The sequence below is a fragment of the Rhodamnia argentea genome, chromosome 2 (assembly GCF_020921035.1).
Source record: "Rhodamnia argentea isolate NSW1041297 chromosome 2, ASM2092103v1, whole genome shotgun sequence".
NCBI lineage: Eukaryota > Viridiplantae > Streptophyta > Magnoliopsida > Myrtales > Myrtaceae > Rhodamnia > Rhodamnia argentea.
This window is the reverse complement of record NC_063151.1, coordinates 5,817,691-5,838,622: the sequence shown is the minus strand read 5'-3', so window position 1 is coordinate 5,838,622 and position 20,932 is coordinate 5,817,691. Positions and strand designations below refer to the sequence as shown.

The 20,932-nt window shown below is 40.1% G+C and overlaps 1 protein-coding gene across 1 annotated transcript; it reads left to right on the top strand.

Moving 5' to 3' along the window:
- The first annotated feature begins 2,884 nt into the window (after nucleotides 1-2,884).
- On the top strand, nucleotides 2,885-17,126 carry LOC115755673 (receptor-like serine/threonine-protein kinase SD1-8). The gene is given in 16 exon segments (XM_048275200.1): nucleotides 2,885-4,193; nucleotides 4,289-4,423; nucleotides 4,599-4,723; nucleotides 4,790-5,000; nucleotides 5,103-5,340; nucleotides 5,423-5,573; nucleotides 5,740-6,040; nucleotides 12,462-12,537; nucleotides 13,108-14,219; nucleotides 14,267-14,470; nucleotides 15,430-15,554; nucleotides 15,621-15,831; nucleotides 15,972-16,209; nucleotides 16,292-16,442; nucleotides 16,606-16,723; nucleotides 16,726-17,126. Coding segments are annotated over 16 exon segments (4,893 nt in total). The 3' UTR covers nucleotides 16,914-17,126.
- The last annotated feature ends 3,806 nt before the right edge of the window (nucleotides 17,127-20,932 follow it).

The window sequence follows — 20,932 nt, the reverse complement described above, 5'->3', positions numbered from 1 at the left end:
GGACTATAATTAAAGATCCAAGGGCGAAAGACAGGGCCCCTTGTGTTCTGATTGCTTGGTGTAGGCCTTTTTATGGATGCAAGGTCCATTGTTTTTAGGATTAATTGTCGATACACAACTCGTACAAACCCTTTTACTGTACAATCTACGATTCCACGTCCATGACTATTGATGCTGATTTGCAGTCATTTTCTAAACGATAGATCGCGAGTCCCTCTTAAATGAATATCAGAGTTTTTGATGTAATCGTCTAACTATTTTTTATTTATTTATGGGTTTCTCTTATCACTTTGGCTCCATTTGTTTTGTGATTTTCTGAATTTTTTCCAGGAAGTTTCTTTTTTCCCAGCTTTGTGGACCTGATCTCGGCCTCACTGGACCCAAGCCGGGTGTTAGAGATTCGGCACGAGCACCGGAGTCTTAGGCCTAGCCTCTATGGACTCGAGCTAGAGCACCGGGCAGTTGGACAACAGGTTCTGGAGTCCTAGGCACGGCCAGGGGCGCTAGTGTCTGGAGTCAACCTCCTTAGACTCGGGCTTGACATTGATGGATCCTGCGAACCCAACCTCGATCCGGGGCTGCTTGTCAAGGGCTCAAGAATAATCGTGGGGGTTCTCGTGCCTAAATATAGAGTTTTTGGTTTAAGCGCCAATATGTGATTATAGTTTGGAAAATGATATTTGATTTTTATAAGAGGAAATCATTTTTCTGAATTTAAGTATAGATAGCCGTTGACTCATTTTTCTAAGCGATCCAAATGCCGAAAAATAAGGATAGCAAAGCAAACGGAGCCTTTATATATCCCTTTACAGCCTCCAAAATTGGCCGCTGCTGCTGTTTAATTCTTTTTGTCTTGCCGTCCAACCCATTGGAAGGGTTAAAACCCCACGAGATGAAAGTTAACCCAAAACTGCCGCTCAAGTGTGGACTTCGCATGTCGTTTATGAAGTCCAAAAGGACATGCTTGACCCTGAAGTCAACCTTGACCAGGAAGTAGGAACGACGGTTTCGATAGACAAACGTGTTATGATCGTGTCATAATGCCTGAGTTTCATCTGACGTTGGATTAACTTATGATTTAGCTGGAAAAGCACGAGGTATGAACATGGCCGAAGTGAAAAGTTGTCCGTGGGTATGAGGTCCTGCCTTTTAAAACGGAATCCAAAATTCCTGCTATAGACAAAGTGAATAAAGTAGAATACGGAATATTCGACCAAAAAAAAAAAAAGTAGAATACAGAAAAACTTGGAGAGGGAGAAATGTGAGTGTCAGAGTTAAAGATCAGACAAGTAATGCTAAAATATGTTTCGAGTTTGACCTTGTGAACGAAATCTGACCAAAGCTGAATTGTTATTTGGGGACATTTGAATGTTTTCCATGAAAATACATATTTTCTGTTTGGTGTTAATGTAAAAGTTGGATATTTCCTATTTGGTCCTGATATTAAATTGAAATCGGGATAATTGTAAAAAAAAATCCTAAATCTATTGCACTATTGTATTTTAGTCCTAAGTCTTTTCACATTTTATCAAGTGAGTCCATTCGGCGTAAACAACCGATACTGATGTGTCGCTAGGGTTAGCTAACCTCCACTCGGTGAGTCCGTTCGGCGTAAACAGCCGATGCTGATGTGTCGCTAGGGTTACATAGCCTCCACTTCTCTCTGTGGTTACCTCCCTAATGATTTGGGGGAGCATGCAGCAGAAGGCCATCCTTGAGATCCGCCATGAGGGAGTCTAAGTGAGTCTATGTCCGAGCTCGTTAACATATTCATTGAACTCATCTTCACTCAAAAGTTTTAAATCAATGAGTTATGAACTAACTCGGATATATTAACTGTTCCACACCATACCAACTTCCCGATGTGAGCTCAAACTATAAAAGTTATCTGGTGGCTCGGGGACGCTACCCCAGCGACTCCTGTCGAACCTCGCCCACTCACTAGGGAGCTGGATTCTTGTGCCTTTTTGTCGATGGGAAGTATAAACTGCCTAAATAAGGTTTACCCAGAAATCATCCTTGACTAGGAATGATGAGTTTCATAGAGACAAACACATTTTGTTTCAAGCAACTCAATTTTTCAGAACTCAAGGAGCGCCTTCAGAAGATTGTCAAGGACAAGGCTCTCACTTTCAGCCATGTTGAAGACACTCCTAGAAACCGAAGGATTCAAGCTTCTTGGAACATCTCCCCAGTGATCTTTGATTGATTTTGTTGGAGGTTCGAACCACCTTGCTACTGCTTTGCTTGGCCATCGCTTCTTTTGTATAGCTACATGTATAGGTTACACGGGTTCCTTTTTGTGTATGCGTAGCTGCTACCTTGCGTAGCTTTTTGCTTTTTCGTTTTCTTCTAACCCGAGCTGCCCTTGTGCTGCTTGCGACACTTCGGTGGTGTGCGGCAAAGGTTTGGATGTAATTAGCGTTCTCTTTCATCTATATATATCTTACTTTTACCACAAAAAAAAAAAACACATTTTGTTCACTTTGAAGTGTCTGAGTTTCATCTGATGTCCATTTCTTTAGCTGGAAATGTAAGAGGAATAAACATGGCCGAAGTGAAAAGTGATGCCTGAGTTTGCGTTCCTGCCTTTTAATATCCAATTGGAATTCAAAAGTGCTGCTATAAACAAAGCAGATACTGTATATCATGGAGAACTTCTAGAAAGGAAAATATAAGTAGTCACACTTAAGAACAGAGAACCAATTGAATATGCGCGCATAACGGTACAACGAACCGATAAGTCTTAAAGCGCATAACGGTACAAGGAACTGATAAGTCTTAAAGAGGAAAGCAAAAAAAGAAAAGAAAAAACAATGTTTAGACTTTAAGGACCCGTTAAAATTGCGTTCATGTGGTGGACAAGTGAGTTTTGCATATAAAGATGGAGTTAGAACTTAGAAGAGGGCATTTGCAAACAATGGCAAAGATAGCATTCTCCATTTTGATCATTGTCCCTGCGATCGGTTTGTCACTTGCAGCCAATATTTTGGGCAAGAACCAGTCCATCAGTTACGGAGAAACATTGGTTTCTTCGGACCTAACATTTGAGTTAGGATTCTTTACTCCTGGCAATTCGAGTATGAGCTACTTGGGCATATGGTACAAGTTCAGTCCTCAAACGGCCGTGTGGGTTGCAAACAGAGATAACCCGCTCGCCGATCGTAATGGTGTTCTTACATTTAGCAATGTAAGCAATCTAGTTGTTCTCAACCAGTCAAACGGTGTGGTTTGGTCTTCAAAGTCGTCCAGGGTCCTCCAAAATCCAGTTGCGCAGCTCCTGGATTCGGGAAATCTTGTTCTTTGGGATAAATCCGATTCGAGTGCTGATGAAGCCTATTCATGGCAAAGCTTTGATTACCCGACTGACACGCTTTTAGTCGGTATGAAGCTGGGATTGAATTTGAAAACGGGCCTCGAATGGGGTCAGACTGCTTGGAAAAGCATGAACGACCCTTCTCCTGGAGATTACATAAATGTGTTAAACTATCGTCAGGGTCTACCTCAGTATGAAATAGTCCAGGAGGCTGGGCATAGCAAAATATTCCGAACCGGCCAGTGGAATGGAGTTCAATTTGTTGGCGGTACAGCTATACACAGACTAGCTATTTGGCCCATGTTCGTGGACAGTGAAGATGAGATCTCCTTCATGATTGAGGTTCAGGACAATCGACTCTTTGGGAAAATGGTGTTGAACTATTTGGGAGTGATGCAGCTTCTTGTGGTGAATAGATCGACAAGTGCCGCATGGAATGTCATACGGGAGTTCCCTAGTGATCCATGCGATACTTACGGCAGGTGTGGTGCTAATGCCATCTGCAGCCTCAGCTCCTCGTGCGAATGTGTGAAAGGGTTCATGCCCAATTTGCCAGACAAATGGGCATCACTTGATTTTTCCAGCGGATGCAAGAGGATAATGCCCACGAATTGTTCAAAAGGAGACGGCTTCTTGGAAATTAAAAAAGTTAAACTGCCCGACCTGTTGGCAGTTGCCCTGAACAAGAGAATGAGCCTCACGGAATGTGAGGACCAGTGCTTGAGGAATTGTTCATGCACGGCTTATGCCAATTCAGATGTTAGAGCAGGAGGCACGGGTTGCCTCATGTGGTTTGGAGACTTGATCGACATGAGATTGCTCGAAGAACAGAACGACGTGCAAAATCTATACATACGCCTTTCAGCTTCCGAACTAGGTACGCATGCTTATACTAATTGACATTTTTTTTTCTGCTAAATTATTGAAATACTTCTTAACTCTTATCCACATTTCTCTTCTTCTCTACTTTAGATAACATTCGTGACCGCACCAGGAGGAAAATAGTTATCGTTGCTGTAATATCAAGTTCAATCATTGGTGGATTGCTTTCGGTCGGAACGGCACTGCGGTGTGTAAAGCATGCGAAAAGGAGAACTTGTACTGGAGGTAAGCCTAATCTTCAATTATCGCGGCTTTCATTATTGACTGCACCGTTTGGTTCACAGAATACGAATACCTTCAAAAACATACTTTTTAAAACGGCTTTTGTTATCAATGGATATTTCTTTTTTCTTGTTGAGATTATCGTATGATTTAAGAAACTAGTTTACATACCTTGTAGGCTTGCCGAGTGGGACGGATGACATTGACTTGCCACTATATGGTTTCGCTACTATTGCTGTTGCCACCAACAATTTCTCTCAAACAAACAAGCTAGGAGCGGGCGGCTTCGGTTCGGTCTACAAGGTAATCACTTATAAGTCATTGATTTCAAATTACAACAGAGGCCCACATTGAGTAAAATACATGCAGGGAAGACTTTCCACAGGACAAGAAGTAGCAGTGAAAAGGCTGTCAAAGTCTTCCGGGCAAGGTCCTGATGAGTTTATGAATGAAGTCCTTCTAATCGCCAGACTTCAGCACCGAAATCTTGTTGGACTTGTTGGCTGCTGCATTGAGGGTGAAGAAAGAATGTTAATTTATGCATACATGCCAAACAAAAGCTTGGACAATTTCATTTTTGGTCAGAACCACTCGATCTTTCTCTGTTGCGTTTCACTCGATTTTCCTTATGCTAGCTAAATGATAACAACTTAATTAGTTCTTGATGGGGTTGAGTGTGTAGATCATGACAGAAGCTCCTCTTTGGCATGGAAAAGGAGATTTCACATTGTTTTAGGAATCGCCCGAGGACTTCTCTATCTCCACCAGGATTCAAACCTACAAGTCATCCACAGAGACCTTAAAGCGAGTAACATTTTGTTAGATGCTGGCATGAATCCAAAGATTTCGGATTTCGGCCTGGCAAGGAATTTTCAAGGAGACGACACAGAGGCAAAGACAAGAAGAATAGTTGGTACATAGTAAGTTTCTCATCTCGATTCATTTGAACAGTGCACTATCTATCAGTATATGGAGGACTGAAGCCTGCTTTGCTTGATGCAGTGGTTACATGTCCCCAGAGTATGCCGTTGACGGCAAATTCTCTGTGAAGTCCGACGTTTTTAGCTTTGGTGTGCTTTTGTTAGAGATAGTAAGTAGCAAAAAGAATAGAGGATTCCAGCATCCTGATCATTATCACAACCTTCTCGGGCATGTAAGTGACAGGATTACTTAGATCTGCCATTTTCTTTTTCGTTAAACAAGATCAGATATTCTGTTTCTTCTAAAACTGCTTCCCATTTGTTCTTTCTTCCCATAGAAAAGTTTTCTTTGTGATGCTAAGATAGCGGTGGTAATCGCGAATGGTTGAATTTTTTTAGGCATGGTTGCTATGGAGTGAAGGGAGGGCCATGGAGCTCATTGATGAGTCTTTATGCGACTCTATTGTTGAATCTCAAGCAGAGAGATGCGTTCAGGTGGGCTTGCTATGTGTCCAAAAGTTTCCTGAAGATAGGCCGACAATGTCCAGTGTTGTTTTCATGTTGGCAAATGAAGGAGCAACCTTGCCACTGCCTAAAGAGCCTGGTTTCTTCATGGAGAGAAGTTCTGGTAGCTCAGATGCATCTTTAGTCAGGGAAGAAGCCTACACACCCAATGTTCTTTCGGTCACATTGCCGGAAGGTCGATAGGAATGCCATTGAGGATGCTTCTGCAGATTGTAGACTGGACATCTCGAGTACAAAGGACAAAGAAGCATACGATGGTGTAAAGTTCAATAACAAATATGTCAAACAGGGTACTGAAAATTTTAGTGCTGAAGTTGTAAGTGTTGAAAGTAAGAATAAATGGTTGTTTGGTGATAATTGTAAACTAATAGCCAATTTTTTTTTGATATCTTACAAGGCTATAATAATGACAATTATTGGTAGGGTTTAGCAGTGCATTTGGCAATTTTTGTTGCCATATGTTTTTCAGTTGTACAATGGATTAAGTAACCCTTCCCTTACTTATCATATAAAGTGGATTTTTGACTAAATTGAATCTAGCAAGTCGATGATAATTAAGGTTGTCAAACAAGTTTAATGTTACGTGTTGAACTTTCAGTTTTCTACTCTCAATTAGGTTATCATACAGTCCCTTAATCTACATCTCGTGGTTCACGTACTTATTTTTTCTTTTTTTAAGCCAAAGTCCAAAAACTTTCACAGCTTTCAATTTCTGATGACTAGATTCACATATAATTTTTTCCATAGTCTTTTGAAATTGTAAATAATACCTCAAATTTTGGCAAGGAAAGCAAAAAAAAATTGAATTTTTCACTTTTATTTAAATTAAAGAAACAAGCCACATTGTTTGATAATAGCTGAATATGGAGTATCGAATCATATTGACATGTTACCACATATGGAATTATGAACATTGTTGACCTGGCAAAGGCGGTTTGACATTGTTATCGGTATTGCAAGAGGACTTCTCCATGTCCACCACGATACTAGACTTGAAGTAATCCACCGAGATCTCACTAGATGGCGACCCAAGCCCTAAAATCTCCGACTTTGGCTTCGCAAGAATCTTTGGAGGCAACAAAAAAAGAAGCCAGAACAAAAAGAGTCATTGGAACTTAATAAGTCTTTTCTCTATGTTTCATACATTTTGGTTTTTGAGATGAAGCACTCATTATCACATGGGACCACAGCCTAGAAAATCTTCTTCTTCCTTTCACGAAACGGAGTTGCTACATGGCCCCTGAGTATGCTTTCGATGGGAAATTCTCTTTGAAATTGGGCATATATACCTTAGGCGCTCTCCCGTTGGAGATAATCTGTGGCAAAAGGAACAGAAAATTTTCCCAACCAAGCCATCATTGCAACCTTCTCGGACATGTAAGTAAACAGACACTTGTAATCCCGACATTGCACATTTTTCTGATCTGTTACACGGTCATCCGGGCGATTTGTCGGTGACTAAACACATCGGATTCTAATTTTTCTTCAGGCTTAGTTGCTTTCGGATGAAGGTAAGACCTTGGAGATTATGGATGAATGCCTGCATAGCTCATTTGACATAAGCCAAGTGGAAAAATGCTTTCAAGTGGGCCTGTTGTGTGTGCAAAAGTTCCCAAAGGATAGGCCGGCTATGTCGGTTGCAATTTGTATGATACTAAATTGGGAATGGGTTCTACCTGAACCTAAAGAGCCCGGTTACTTTATGGAAAGAAACTCAGTGTGCTCCGACGGAGTGTCATCAAAGGGAAACCCACATTAAAAAATGCTGTCACCCTGACTATGTTGGAAGGCCAGTAGGCATTCGCTGCTACTTGAGTTGGAACTTTGGTATTGCCATACATTAGCAGGTTTCTGTCGACATAGATTTTGTATCCATACTCGGTCTAGCAGGGGCCAATTGCAAGGTATCGGAGATGCCTCTGCTTGCAGGGTTTTATCATATTTGTTTAAATCAAACTTTAGATCTTGTTGAACAACAGCACATCATATCATATGTGATTGCACCCACACTTTTCTTTACCATCTATGATGTATAAATAGTAAAATCTTATGAATATCAAAGATTAAGTTTGTAAAATCATAACATATATAAATAAACCATTCAAAAATGCCCTAATTTCATTTTCAAGTTAGATGTGATCATTGAGCGGGCTTGAACTAGGCTAAGCCTTGCCAAGGGTTATCCATCATAAAATTTTTATATGAAATTTTCGGGTCGTGTTAGGTCTTTCACCAAATGCTCTTTCTCAAACTTGTGAAACAATCTCTGGGACCTTGTGGGTCGGGCCAAATAGTCTGATTCGTGATAGTTTATTTTAAGTTACCACCTTCCAAATTCTCATTGTAAGAACATTATGTACCCGAATTAGACGCCAAAATAAATAGATGCCCCATAGACATTGCTTGCCAATGAATTTAGCCTTTTTTGGTCCTATACTTGGGTCCTATATTCCTGCATGTACTAGGTTAAATTGAAAAGTCAACAGAAATGCTCCAAGACTGTTCGCATTAACCTTTCCCTTAACCCCGGTCTGCCATGAAAATCATATAATGGCTATCCTACAAATCACACAAACGTTAATACCCGGTTTTGGACTATAATTAAAGATTCAAAGGTGAAAGACAGGGCCCCTCGTGTCCTGATTGCTTTGTGTGGGCTTCTTTATGGATGCAAGGTCCGCTTTGCTTGTGATTAACTGTCAATGCACAACTCATACAAAACCTACTATCGTATAGTCCACGATTCCACCTCCATGACTATTGATTCTGATATGTAGTCATTTTCTAAACTAAATATGATGAGTCCCCCTTAAATGAATATCAGAGTTTTTGCCATAATCTTGTAAATATTTTCCATTTTTGGGGGGTTTATCTTATCACTTTGGCTCCGTTTGTTTTGTGATAGTTCCGAAAAATGTTTTCCATGAAGTTATTTTTTCGAGCTTTAATTATGGACCTGATGCCAGCCTCTCTGGACCCAAGCCCAGGTGTTAGAGATTCGGCACGAGCACTAGGGTCTTGGGCCTAGCCTCTATGGACTCGAGCCGGAGTATCGGGGAGTTGGGCAACGGGTTTCGGAGTCCTAGGCCGGGCCACGGGCGCCGGTGTCTCGAGCCCAACCTCTTTGGACTCGGGCTTGGTTTTGATGGACCACGGCGAACCCGACCTTGGGTCGGGGTTAGTTGTCAAGGGCTTGAGAATAATTGTGGGGGTTCTCGTGCCCAGACGTAAAGTTTTTGGTTCAAGCACCGATATCTAGTCATATTTTTTACAATGATATTCAATTTTTATGAGAGGAAATTATTTTCACGAATTTAAGTATACATTTCCATTGACTCATTTTTCCGTGAGATCCAAATGCCGAAAAATGAAGAAAATAAAAAAATATTTTTTGTGAAATAAACGGAACCATTATATACCGTTATAGCCTCCAAAATTGGTGGCTGCTGCTATTTAATTCTTTTTGTCTATGTCATCCAACAAATTTGAAGGGTTAAAACCACCCGAGAAGAAAGGGCATAAGAACACCCTAAGTGCCAATATTTGCGTACGGCGCTCACTTTGGTGCCAATATTTTTTTTTTTTTGGATCACTTAAGTGCCAAATCAAAGAAAAAACGATCACTTTAGTGCCAACGGTAAGAAATTCCGGCAACCTTACCGGAGTTGGCACTTAAATAATCGTTTTTTAAAAAAGTTCATACTTGGTGACCTAAAAAACGATCACTTTAGTACCAAATCGAAGAAAAAAAGATCACGTTAGTACCAACTCCGACAACCTCATCGGAGTTAGCACTTAAATAATTATTTTTTAAAAAAATTGACACCTAAGTGATTCAAAAAAAATATTAGCACCAAAGTGTGTACTGTACATAAATATTGACACATAAAATGTCCTTTTGCCTGGAAGAAAGTTAACTCAAAGTTGCCACTCAAGTGTTGACTTCGCATGTCGTTTATGAAGTCCAAAAGGACATGCTTGACCCTGCGGTCAACCTTGACTTTCGATTTAAAATGGCGACCGTCGAAATTTTACAGTGACAGATTTGTTCTATTGGGATGAGAGTGTGCTTCTAACTACGGACTGTGTTTTGTTATTTGCTTTCTAGCTTTTCCCTTGCTCAACAATTATTTGAAATTTGCTAGACTTGAAAGACATATCTCTCAACTATTATTTCGATATATGAATGACATCTTTCTTTCAACCGAAAAAAAAAAAAAATAGAGCGTGGAAAAACATGGAGAGGGAGAAATGTAAGTGCCCGAGTTAAAAGAGCAAAGAACTCAACTAAATGTTAAAATATATATTGAGTTTGAATTTGTGAACGAAATCCAATCCAAGATGAATTGTTATTAGGGGGCATTTGAGTGTGTTCTATGAAAATACATATATTTATGTTCGGTGTTAAAGTCAAAGTTGAATATTTCCTATTTGTTCATGTTGTGATTAATATGCGGAAACTAATCAGGACCTTGCAATTTATATTAATGCTAGATAGCTAGAGAAAATATCGAGCAACAATAAATGAAACTAAAAGTTTATGTGGCAACATTCACAGGGAGAGCTAACCGTAAATAATCCACTATAATCGGAAAATCAGAGTTTACAAAATGTTCACACACTAGAGTATTTCTCACACTTAGATTAATACACAAACTCAAAGTTTCTACAAATAAACAACTCATTCAAATATAAAAACCCGGCACAAACACAGATTGTTCAAGCTTTACCCACCACCGCTTGACAAGGGCTCGAGAATAATAGGGGGGGTTCTTGTACCAAACGTGGAGCTTTTTATTCAAGCATCGATATCTAGTCATATTTTGAAAAATGATATCCTTTTTTTACAAGAGGAAATCATTTTTTTGAATTTAAGTATAGATTTCTGTTAGGCTCATTCTTCCAAGGGATGCAAATGCCGCAAAATGGGGAAAACTTTTTTTTCCAAAAAATATTTTTCGTGAAATAAACGGAATCTTTATATAACATTACAGCCTCCAAAAATGGCCGCTGCTGCTGTTTAATTCTTTTTGTCATGCCGTTGCCGTCCAACCCATTTGAAGGGTTAAAGCCACCCGAGGAGAAAGTTAACCCAAAACTGCCGCTCAAGTAGGAACGACGCAATGAGACAAAAGGGTCAAAAGAAGACTCGAGCTTCAAAGTGAATTAAGTTGCTGAGTCTGGTGGGTGGGGTCAGAGAAGCCACAGAGAAGGAGACTCTTTGAATTCTACTCGAGAATGATCAGGAGCTAGTGTATATTGTGTACGATGAATATCCATATGAAGTCCAAAAGGACATGCTTGACCCTGAAGTCAACCTTGACCACAAAGTAGGAACGACGGCTTCGATAGAGACAAACGTGTTATGATCGTGTCATAATGCCTGAGTTTCGTCGGTTGGATTAACTTGTGATTTAGCTAGAAAGCCACGAGGCATGAACATCGCCGAAATGAAGAGCGGTCGGTGAGCATGAGGTCCTGCCTTTTAAAATGGAGTCCAAAATTCCTGCTATAAACAAAGTGAATAAATTTAGAATATGGAAAAACTTGGAGAGGGAGAAATGCAAGTGTTAGAGTTAAAGAACAGAGAACTCAACCCAACGTTAAAATATGTCTTGAGTTTGAACTCGTGAAGAAATCCGATCCGAGATGAATTGTTAATTTAGGGCCATCCGAATGTATTCCATGAAAATACATATTTTCTGTTCGGTGTTCAAGTCAAAGTTGAATATTTGGTATTTGTTAATTTTGAAATTAATAAATGGAAACTAATCAGAATATTACAATTTATGCTAATGCGAGAGAGCACGAGAAACAAACGAGGAACAATAAAAGACACTAAAAATTTACGTGGTTCGATCGTAGTGTCGGAACCTATATTCACGGAAAAAGAAAACCACAAATAATTCACTATAATTGGAGAATTAGTGGTTACAATCGTTCACAAGCTCGAGTGTTTCCGCACTTAGATTACTATCCAAATCCAAAGGGTTTATAAATAAACAATTAATTCGAATATAAAAATTCACAGCACAAAGAAGGCCAAGTCAACGATTTGCTCCTTTTCCGACCAAGCCACATACTAATATATATTAAATAAAGAATGTGAGCCCATTCTTTTGTCTTTTAGTGCACGCGAGTTTTTATTTTCTTTTTGTTTTCTTCGGTCTCACCGACACACACAATTGTGCGGCGAAAACTTGCATATTTAACAGTCGGGTCGGGTCGGGTTCCATCAACGGCTCAAATTCCATATATAATTTAATAGGTCATGATATAAAATTGAAATTAAAAAATTTATCTAAAAAGTCATAAACTATTGTATTTTTGAAATTTTAGTCATAAACCTTTTAATTTTACTAATTGAGTTATAAATATTTTTACGTTTTGTCAAGTGAGTCCTTTTGGTCAATTTTGATTTAAAATATCCGACGTGGACGCCGACCGTCTTGTGTGGGGCTGTCAGGTAGTGGACATTTTTTTTTATGTTGTTTTAATTTGAATTTTTTTTATTTCACTTTCCTTTTATTTTTTTTTTCTTTAGTTTTCCTTCTTTACTTTTTTCTTTTATTTTTTTTTTCCTCTGCCGGCACCAGGGAAGGCCACCCGCACCGGCCTTCTAGCAAGGGTTGCCAGGGCCTGGGCTGGGGATTTCTTTATGTTCACGTTAAAGTTTCTGAGTTTCATTTGATGTCGGTTTCTTTAGCTGGAAAAATAAGAGGAATAAACATGGCCGGAGTGAAAAGTGATGCCTGAGTTTGAGTTCCTGCGTTTTAATATCCAATTAAAATTCAAAAGTGCTGCTATAAACAAAGTAGATACTACCTTACCAAAAAAAAAAAACAAAGTAGATACTGTATACCATGGAGAACTTCTAGAAAGGAAATGTAAGTATTCAAAAAGGGCGCGCATACCGGTACAAGGAACCGATAAGTCTTAAAGCGGAAAGCAAAAAGGTAAAAGAAAAAACAAATGATTAGACTTTAAGGACCTGTCCAAATTGTGTTCATGTCGTGGACAAGTTTAGAATGATTCGCATATAAAGATGGAGTTGGAACTTAGAAGAGGACATCTGCAAACAATGGCAAAGATAGCATTCTCCATTTTGATCATTGTCCTTGCGATCGGTTGGTCGCTTGCGGCCAATATTTTGGGCACAAACCAGTCTATCAGTTACGGAGAAACATTGGTTTCTTCGGACCTAACCTTTGAGTTAGGATTCTTTACTCCTGGCAATTCCAGTGTGAGCTACTTGGGCGTATGGTACAAGTTCAGTCCTCAAATGGTCGTGTGGGTTGCTAACAGAGATAACTCGCTAGCCGATCAGAATGGTGTTCTCGGATTTAGTGATATGGGCAATCTAGTTGTTTTCAACCGGTTGAACGGTGTTGTTTGGTCTTCAAAGTCATCCAGGATCCTTCAGAATCTAATTGCGCATCTCCTGGATTCGGGAAATCTCGTTCTTTGGGATAAATCCGGTTCGAGTGATGATGAAGCCTATTCATGGCAAAGCTTTGATTACCTGACTGACACGCTTTTACCCGGTATGAAGCTAGGGTTGAATTTGAAAACGGGCCTCGAATGGCGTCTCACTGCATGGAAAAGCATGAAGGACCCTTCTCCTGGAGATTACATACATATGTTAAACTATTGTCATGGTCTACCTCAGTATGAAGTAGTCCAAGAGGATGTGCCCAGCAAAATATTTCGAACCGGGCAATGGAACGGACTTGTATTTGTTGGCCGTCCCAGGATGCCTAGACTACCTATTGCTGCCTTGTTCGCCAACAATGAAGATGAGATCGCCTTCATGCTTGAGGTTCAGGACAATCAACTCTTGGGGAAAATGACGTTGAACTATTTGGGAGTGATGCAGCTTCTTGTGGTGAATAGATTGACAAGCGCCGCGTGGGATGTCACACGCGAGTACCCCAGTGATTGGTGTGATACATATGGCAGGTGTGGTGCTAATGCCATCTGCAGCCTTAGCTCGTGCAAATGTGTGAAAGGGTTCAAGCCTAATTCGCCAGACAAATGGGCATCACTTGATTTTTCCGGCGGATGCAAGACGATAATACCCACAAATTGTTCGAAAGGAGATGGCTTCTTGGAAATTAAAGAAGTTATACTGCCGGACCTGTTGGCAGTTGCGCTGAACAAGAGCATGAGCCTAACGGAATGTGAGAACGAGTGCTTGAGGAATTGTTCATGCACGGCTTATGCTAATTCAGATATTAGAGGAGGCTGGGGCTGCCTCATGTGGTTTGGAGACTTGATCGACATGAGATTGTTCGAAGAACAAACCTGCTTGCAAACTCAAACTCTATACATACGCCTACTAGCTTCAGAACTAGGTATGCATGCATATACTGATTGACTTTTTTTGTCTGCTAAATTGTAGAAATACTCATTGTTTGGGCAAGGGAATGTGGAAAGAGTCGATCTTCACATCCCTTCTTCTCTACTTTAGATGCCATTCGTGACCGCACCAGGAGGAAAATAGTTATCGTTGCTGTAGTATCAAGTTCAATCATGGTTGGATTGCTTTCGGTGGGAACTGCATTGTGGTGTGTAAAGCATGGGCAAAGGAGAACTAGTACTGGAGGTAAGCCTAATCTTCAAGTTCAATAATTAAGGCGGCATTCGTTATAAACGAACAGTATTTTCATGGTCTAGTTCACAGAAAATGGATATTCTTAAAAATATATATTTTAAAACAGTTACTTATATTACTTACAAAAATGAATGGACGATCAATATTTTCATTGTCCATGAACATGTTTAGACATAAATTATTTTTCATTAAATAATTCTTTCAAGCTATACAAGCTATCGTTTTTAGAAAAAAAATATTTTTCAAATCATTCATTTTGTGTGAAACAAACGAAGTGTCAAAGTTGTTGGAGTTGGTGAATACTTCGGAAATCCTTGTTTCTCATACCGGACATGCCCATGTGAATTTAGGGAAATTGAAGTATGAATTGACGACACATGACCTATGTGCATAGAACGCTGGGGTTCGGGGGTAGCGCCCCCGAAATGGGGGTCCCGTTGCTCGGTCGGCGGGTGAGGGTTCCGCTCCCTGGTGAGCGGACGGCTACCCCGCTCACCGGTGAGTGGGCAAGGCTTCGGGGGCATTGCTCCGGAAACAACAACGAGTTTGGGCTTGTGCTTAAGTTGGCCCGTTTGTTATGGAATTAAAGGGATTTGGATAGACTTAGGTTTTGGACCAATTTTTAGGTCATATATATTGTGCTTGTATGAGATATCATTGTAACGAGTTGTGCGGCTATAAATCTAAATCATAGTGAAATCTGTTTGTAGGACGTAGCCCTATTTTGGAGAGAACCTGGATAAACCGTACTTCATCTATTTTTTTTTTTATTATCTGTGTGATTGTTTTGATTCAGATTATGATACAACCCATCAAAAGTCTCATTTGCTTTGATTGGTTTTAATGGCGCTAGCTTGTTGTCATGGTCCTTTGCAGCAAATCGACGGATATTGCTTTTTCCTTTTTGAGATTATGATATGGTTTGAGAAACTAGCTTACATCCCTCGTAGGCTTGCCAAGCGGGACGGATGACATAGCCTTGCCATTATATGATTTCGCTGCTACTGCTAGTGCCACCAACAATTTCTCTCAAACAAACAAGCTAGGAGCGGGCGGCTTCGGTTCGGTCTACAAGGTAATCAGTTGTAAATCAACACGTTCCAATGACAACAGAGGCCCACAATGAGTGAAATACACGCAGGGAAGACTTTCCACAGGACAAGAAGTAGCAGTGAAAAGGCTGTCAAAATCTTCCGGGCAAGGTCCGAATGAGTTTATGAATGAAGTCCTTCTAATCGCTAGACTTCAGCACCGGAATCTTGTTGGACTTGTTGGCTGCTGCATTGAGGGTGAAGAAAGAATGTTAATTTATGAATACATGCCAAGCATGAGCTTGGACTATTTCATTTTTGGTCAGAACCACTCGATCTTTCTCAGTTCCTTTTCACTCAATTTTCCTTGTGCTTTTGTCCTGTCCGTTGATTCCTTCGCCAGAAAATACAGCTAAATGCTAACAACTTAACTAGTTTTTGATGGGATTGAGTTTGTGTAGATCAGGATAGGAGCCCCTCTTTGGCATGGAAAAGGCAATTTGACATTGTTTTAGGAATCGCTCGAGGACTTCTCTATCTCCACCAGGATTCAAAACTACAAGTTATCCACAGAGACCTTAAAGTGAGTAACATTTTGTTAGATGCTGATATGAATCCAAAGATTTCGGATTTGAGCCTGGCAAGAAACTTTCAAGGGGATGACAGAGAGGCAAAGACGAAAAGAATAGTTGGTACATAGTAAGTTTCTCATCTCAATCATTCGAACAGAGCACTATCCATCAATATATGTAGGAACTGAAGCCTGATTTGCTTGATGCAGTGGTTACATGTCCCCAGAGTATGCCTTTGATGGCGAATTCTCTGTGAAGTCCGACGATTTTAGCTTTGGTGTGCTTTTGTTAGAGATAGTAAGTAGCAAAAGGAATAGAGGATTCCAGCATGCTGATCATTTTCACAACCTTCTCGGGCACGTAAGTGGCAAGATTATTGAGATCTACCATTTTCTTTTTCACTAAACAAGATCAAATATTCGGTTTCTCCTAAAACCGCATCTCATTTGTCCTTTCTACCCATAGACAAGGTTTCTTTATGATGCTTAGATAGTAGTAGTCATGAATGGTTGAAATTTTCTAGGCATGGTTGCTATGGAGTGAAGGGAGGGCCATGGAATTCATCGATGTATCTTTATGCGACTCTATTGTCGAGTGTCAAGCAGAAAGATGCGTTCGGGTGTGCTTGTTACGTGTCCAAAGTTTGCTGAAGATAGGCCGACAATGTCCAGTGTTGTTTTCATGTTGGCAAATGAAGGAGCAACCTTGCCACTGCCTAAAGAGCCTGGTTTCTTCATGGAGAGAAGTTCAGGTAGCTCAGATGCATCTTTAGTTAAGGAAGAAGCCTACACACCCAATGTTCTTTCGGTCACATTGCCGGAAGGTCGATAGGAATGCCATTGAGAGTGTTTCTGCAGATTGTGGAATGGCCTTATCGGGTACAAAGGACAGAAGAAGCTTACGATGGTATAAAGTTCAATAACAAATTTGTGAAACAGGGTATTGAAAGTTTTAGTACTGAAGTTCAAGCATTGAAAATAGACGAAATAGTTGTTCGGTGACAATTGTAAACTAATAGCTAAATTTTATTGATAGCTTACAAGGTTCGGCAGCATATTCGGCAAGTTTGGTTGCAATAGATTTTTGTCATTATCTAATGAATTAGGTAACCCCTCCCTTAGTTATCATATTAAGTGGATTTTTGACTTAATTGAGTCTATCAAGTCAATGCTAATTAAGTTTATCAAGCAAGTTTAACATTAAGTGCTGAGCTTTCACTTTTCAGCACTTAATTAAGTTATTAAATAGGCCGTTAATCTATATCTCGTGTGGTTGACGTACTTTTAATTTTGTCGAACGAAATTGAACGTCCAGAAACTTTCATTACGTTCAATATTTGACGGCTAGATTCACATGTAATTTTTGCACATTCTTTTAAATACTTTAAATGGGCCAACCCAAGGTGGCTTTGCCGGGGAGATGGTCGTTCCTCAGGAATGCAACTGCTTCACCTGCAACCAAAAAATAATAAAAATACGAAAACGAAAATATTTGTTTGTCTTCCACTAGCAAAAATTTGCCCAAATGTTTTCATTAATAAAAATTTTGGGCAAAATCGTCCGTACTTTAGCCATCGCGAAAACCCCGCTAGCGAAAATTTGGATGGCCGGCAAATTGGAGCCCTATTTAAGGTTAAGATGGCCATTTTTAAAGTTCTTATTTGAGACACAGTCCATTTCGAGCCACCTTTGAAGAAAATGGCTTCACTTTATATTCTTATTCGAAATTTATTAGTTTCGACAAATTTCCAGCCGGTAGTAAAAATTTCCAGTTGAACCTTTACTATCTTTTTCGTTTTCTTTGGACCACCATCTCCACAGTGATGGTACGTGGAGTGTCGTCCTGGAATTTGTAAGCCCAATCATGCAGCGTGTTTTGACCATTCCAAAGTGTATGAATATGAGTAATCGCAACCCGATGAGCAGGCGTTTTAGCTCAACCAATGTTGTTGGGAAAATTTAGTGAACGAATGGGAACAAATAAATTCCTCCTTTGAGGCATGATAACAATCTCTTTAATGAATTATTTGCCCCATAACATTGCTAATCCGATGAGCAAGTAGCATAGGAGCTAGGCCATAATCTCTTATCCCGTAATGTTGACAACTGATGTTTAAGGGAGAATACAAAGCTAGTTCAACAAAATTATGTGATTCAGAAAATTGTACTGCCTCGTCAAGAGTTACCAATAGAAGTAACAGCGGCCCAATTTTCTTGAAACTCCTGTAGCTGGGATTCAAGAGTCATAATTTTTCCAGATCGCATCGGATACTCCGAAATTTGAGTGTGAACTTTATGGAAGATCCCCTGGCTAAGAGATCATCTAATTAAAAGGCGTATACTAGATCATGCCAATCGAGGACTTGTGCCGAGTTGACCAAGAGGGGCAATGAAGCAGGTTTGTATGGTCTGGAATTGAATAGAATTTAAGAGTTACAGTCGTTACGCCTGAACTTGATCGAGTACAGAAACGATTTCGTTTTGAGTCGAGTGTATTCCTTTCTTCCTTCTATTTATGCTTGCTCAAAGTCACTTATGAGGAAATCTCAAAGTCAGAAATCAAACAAGGGATGATATTCCTATACTACATCTTCTTGTATTTCAGCTGGGATGAAACAAGGTTCAAAGCAGGATTAGCACCCGATGTCTCTTAGTAAAAATGCGAACATTTTCAGATGACGTCAAAATGTTCACAGAACCCGCCTAAGAATAAGGCAAAATAACCGATAGGAACCATTGTACCAAATTAGATGTTCAAAGTGGCGCCCCTTCTCCAAAAAGTTAGGAGACGTCCTGGGTGGATGCAATGTAGTTTGAGCTTGGCAGACAGCCAGCACAACCATGATAGTATTTGTTTTCTTCAGGAGTGTTTGTCGAATAGCGACCACATAATATGGATTATCAACTTTGTGTTATGACCACTACAGTATGTGAATGACTAATAGCAATCTGTGACAAGGTCTTCCCAAGCCATGCACATTGTAGCTTGTCTGACATTGCTTCCTTCGTTCTTTCTTTCCTTTTACCGCTTCCTTTCATCTGTACAACTCTGCTTGTCTCGTGTCGTCAATTCTCCAGTATTCGGGACAAGGATGAATTATTCAAATATATTGATTTAACCTTTTCCGTCCGACAAGGACTTAATTAGACTATTCATCCACTTTGATGGGTGGAAGATCGGAGTAGACATGTTTTCATGCATCTTAGAAAAATCTTGCACGGGCTTGTCATTCTTTGTCCAAGTCCAAAAATTTCTTCCATGAATGATGGCTATACAGAGAAGAAAAGAAAAAGGTGCTATCAGGCAGTAAATATCAAAGCTTAAGGTCATAAATTCTGTTACAGAATGACCCTTGGCAGTTTGATGTCGCCTAGTACGCATGTATCTCCATCCAATGGCACTGCGACTAGACTATGCAGCTGCAATATGCTCCATGCTTTCCACATCAGTCAGTCATAAACGATGCTTGGATTGGAGTGCCAATAATGGTGATGATGGCATGGTGGGTACGCAAAACCTAAGTCCTACGTAAGGGGAACAGAAAAAACTGAGTGAGAAGATATATAAAACTGAACTATTCACCAAGTTAAGTGCTTCGTTTAGAGATTTGAGTCATTTAGATTTGGACCTTGGCAATTATAGTAAGCTAGGAAACTAATCCACAAGCAGCGGCTGTGGCTTCCCTTCACTTAGAGACCCCACTGATCTCAGTTTAAACTAAACAGTTTGAATTTATCTTCCGTATCTTACCCAAATATGCTACTTGTCCACTCTTTTCGTGGATCAATTAGAAAGATCTGCAATGGATAGACCTCCTTTCATCAACTTCTTTGTACGATTCTGCATCACCTGTCACTGCTAGGCCTGTCAAATGCAGTTTTCACAATGAGCTCAGTTCGGTCTATTAAAGAAGGAGAGGCTTAGTTTCCTCCGGCCGACAAAATGGAGCTCAGTTTCTGCTCTCCTGGAAAATTAAACGACAGGTTCCTGGGCATATGGGTCATGGCAAGTCCTGAAACGGTTGTTTGGCTTCCTAACAGGATAGTCCACTCACAGATTCAAAAGTCACTTTGGCACTAACCAATGAAGGAGAACTTGCTCTTCTCAACTAGTCTATGAGTGTCATTCAATCTACAAATTCAACCAGGGTTCACGAAACCCTGTTGTGCAGCTCCTAGATTCTTGTAACCTTGTTCTAACGGAAAGCAGCAGTTCAAGTTCTGTTAATTATTGTTGGAAGAGCTTTAATCACCTATCAGGCACAATTTTGGTCTGTATGACAATGGGATGGAACTTTAAAACCGGTTTCCCCTAGAGACTACATGTGCAGATACAAAATTGAATGTTTACGTCAACTTGAAATGGTAAGCCAGGATTTGACTAAAGTATGTCGAATTGGCCCATTGCATGGGCCATTTCGCGGTGGAGGCGAATATAATTGTTAACCTGTTTTTGTTTACAAGGCAATGGATGCCTATCCTGCATTTGAATCTTTAAAGGATGGTATCACTGCCAAAGTTGCATTAAGTCAGTCTGGTGTAGTGCAGTGTCCTCTAATGAAGACTGGAAGCACGTTATGGGTTATAATGTACTCATTCCCGCATGAACATGTGACAATTATGGAAGGTACGGTGCATATGATGTGTGCAGAGTCAACCAAAGTCGTGCTTTCAGGGTTTTATGCCTTAGTCCCAAGAATAGTGGTACACGCTTAATTCGGCAGAGGGGCGCATTAGGAAAATTCCATTGATGTATCCTTTGTCAATGCCAGACTGAATCACTATCCTGTTCTTACTGCTTATTTCTTATTTCCGAGTATCTTGGCTGAAGCTACTGGATTCATCAACTTA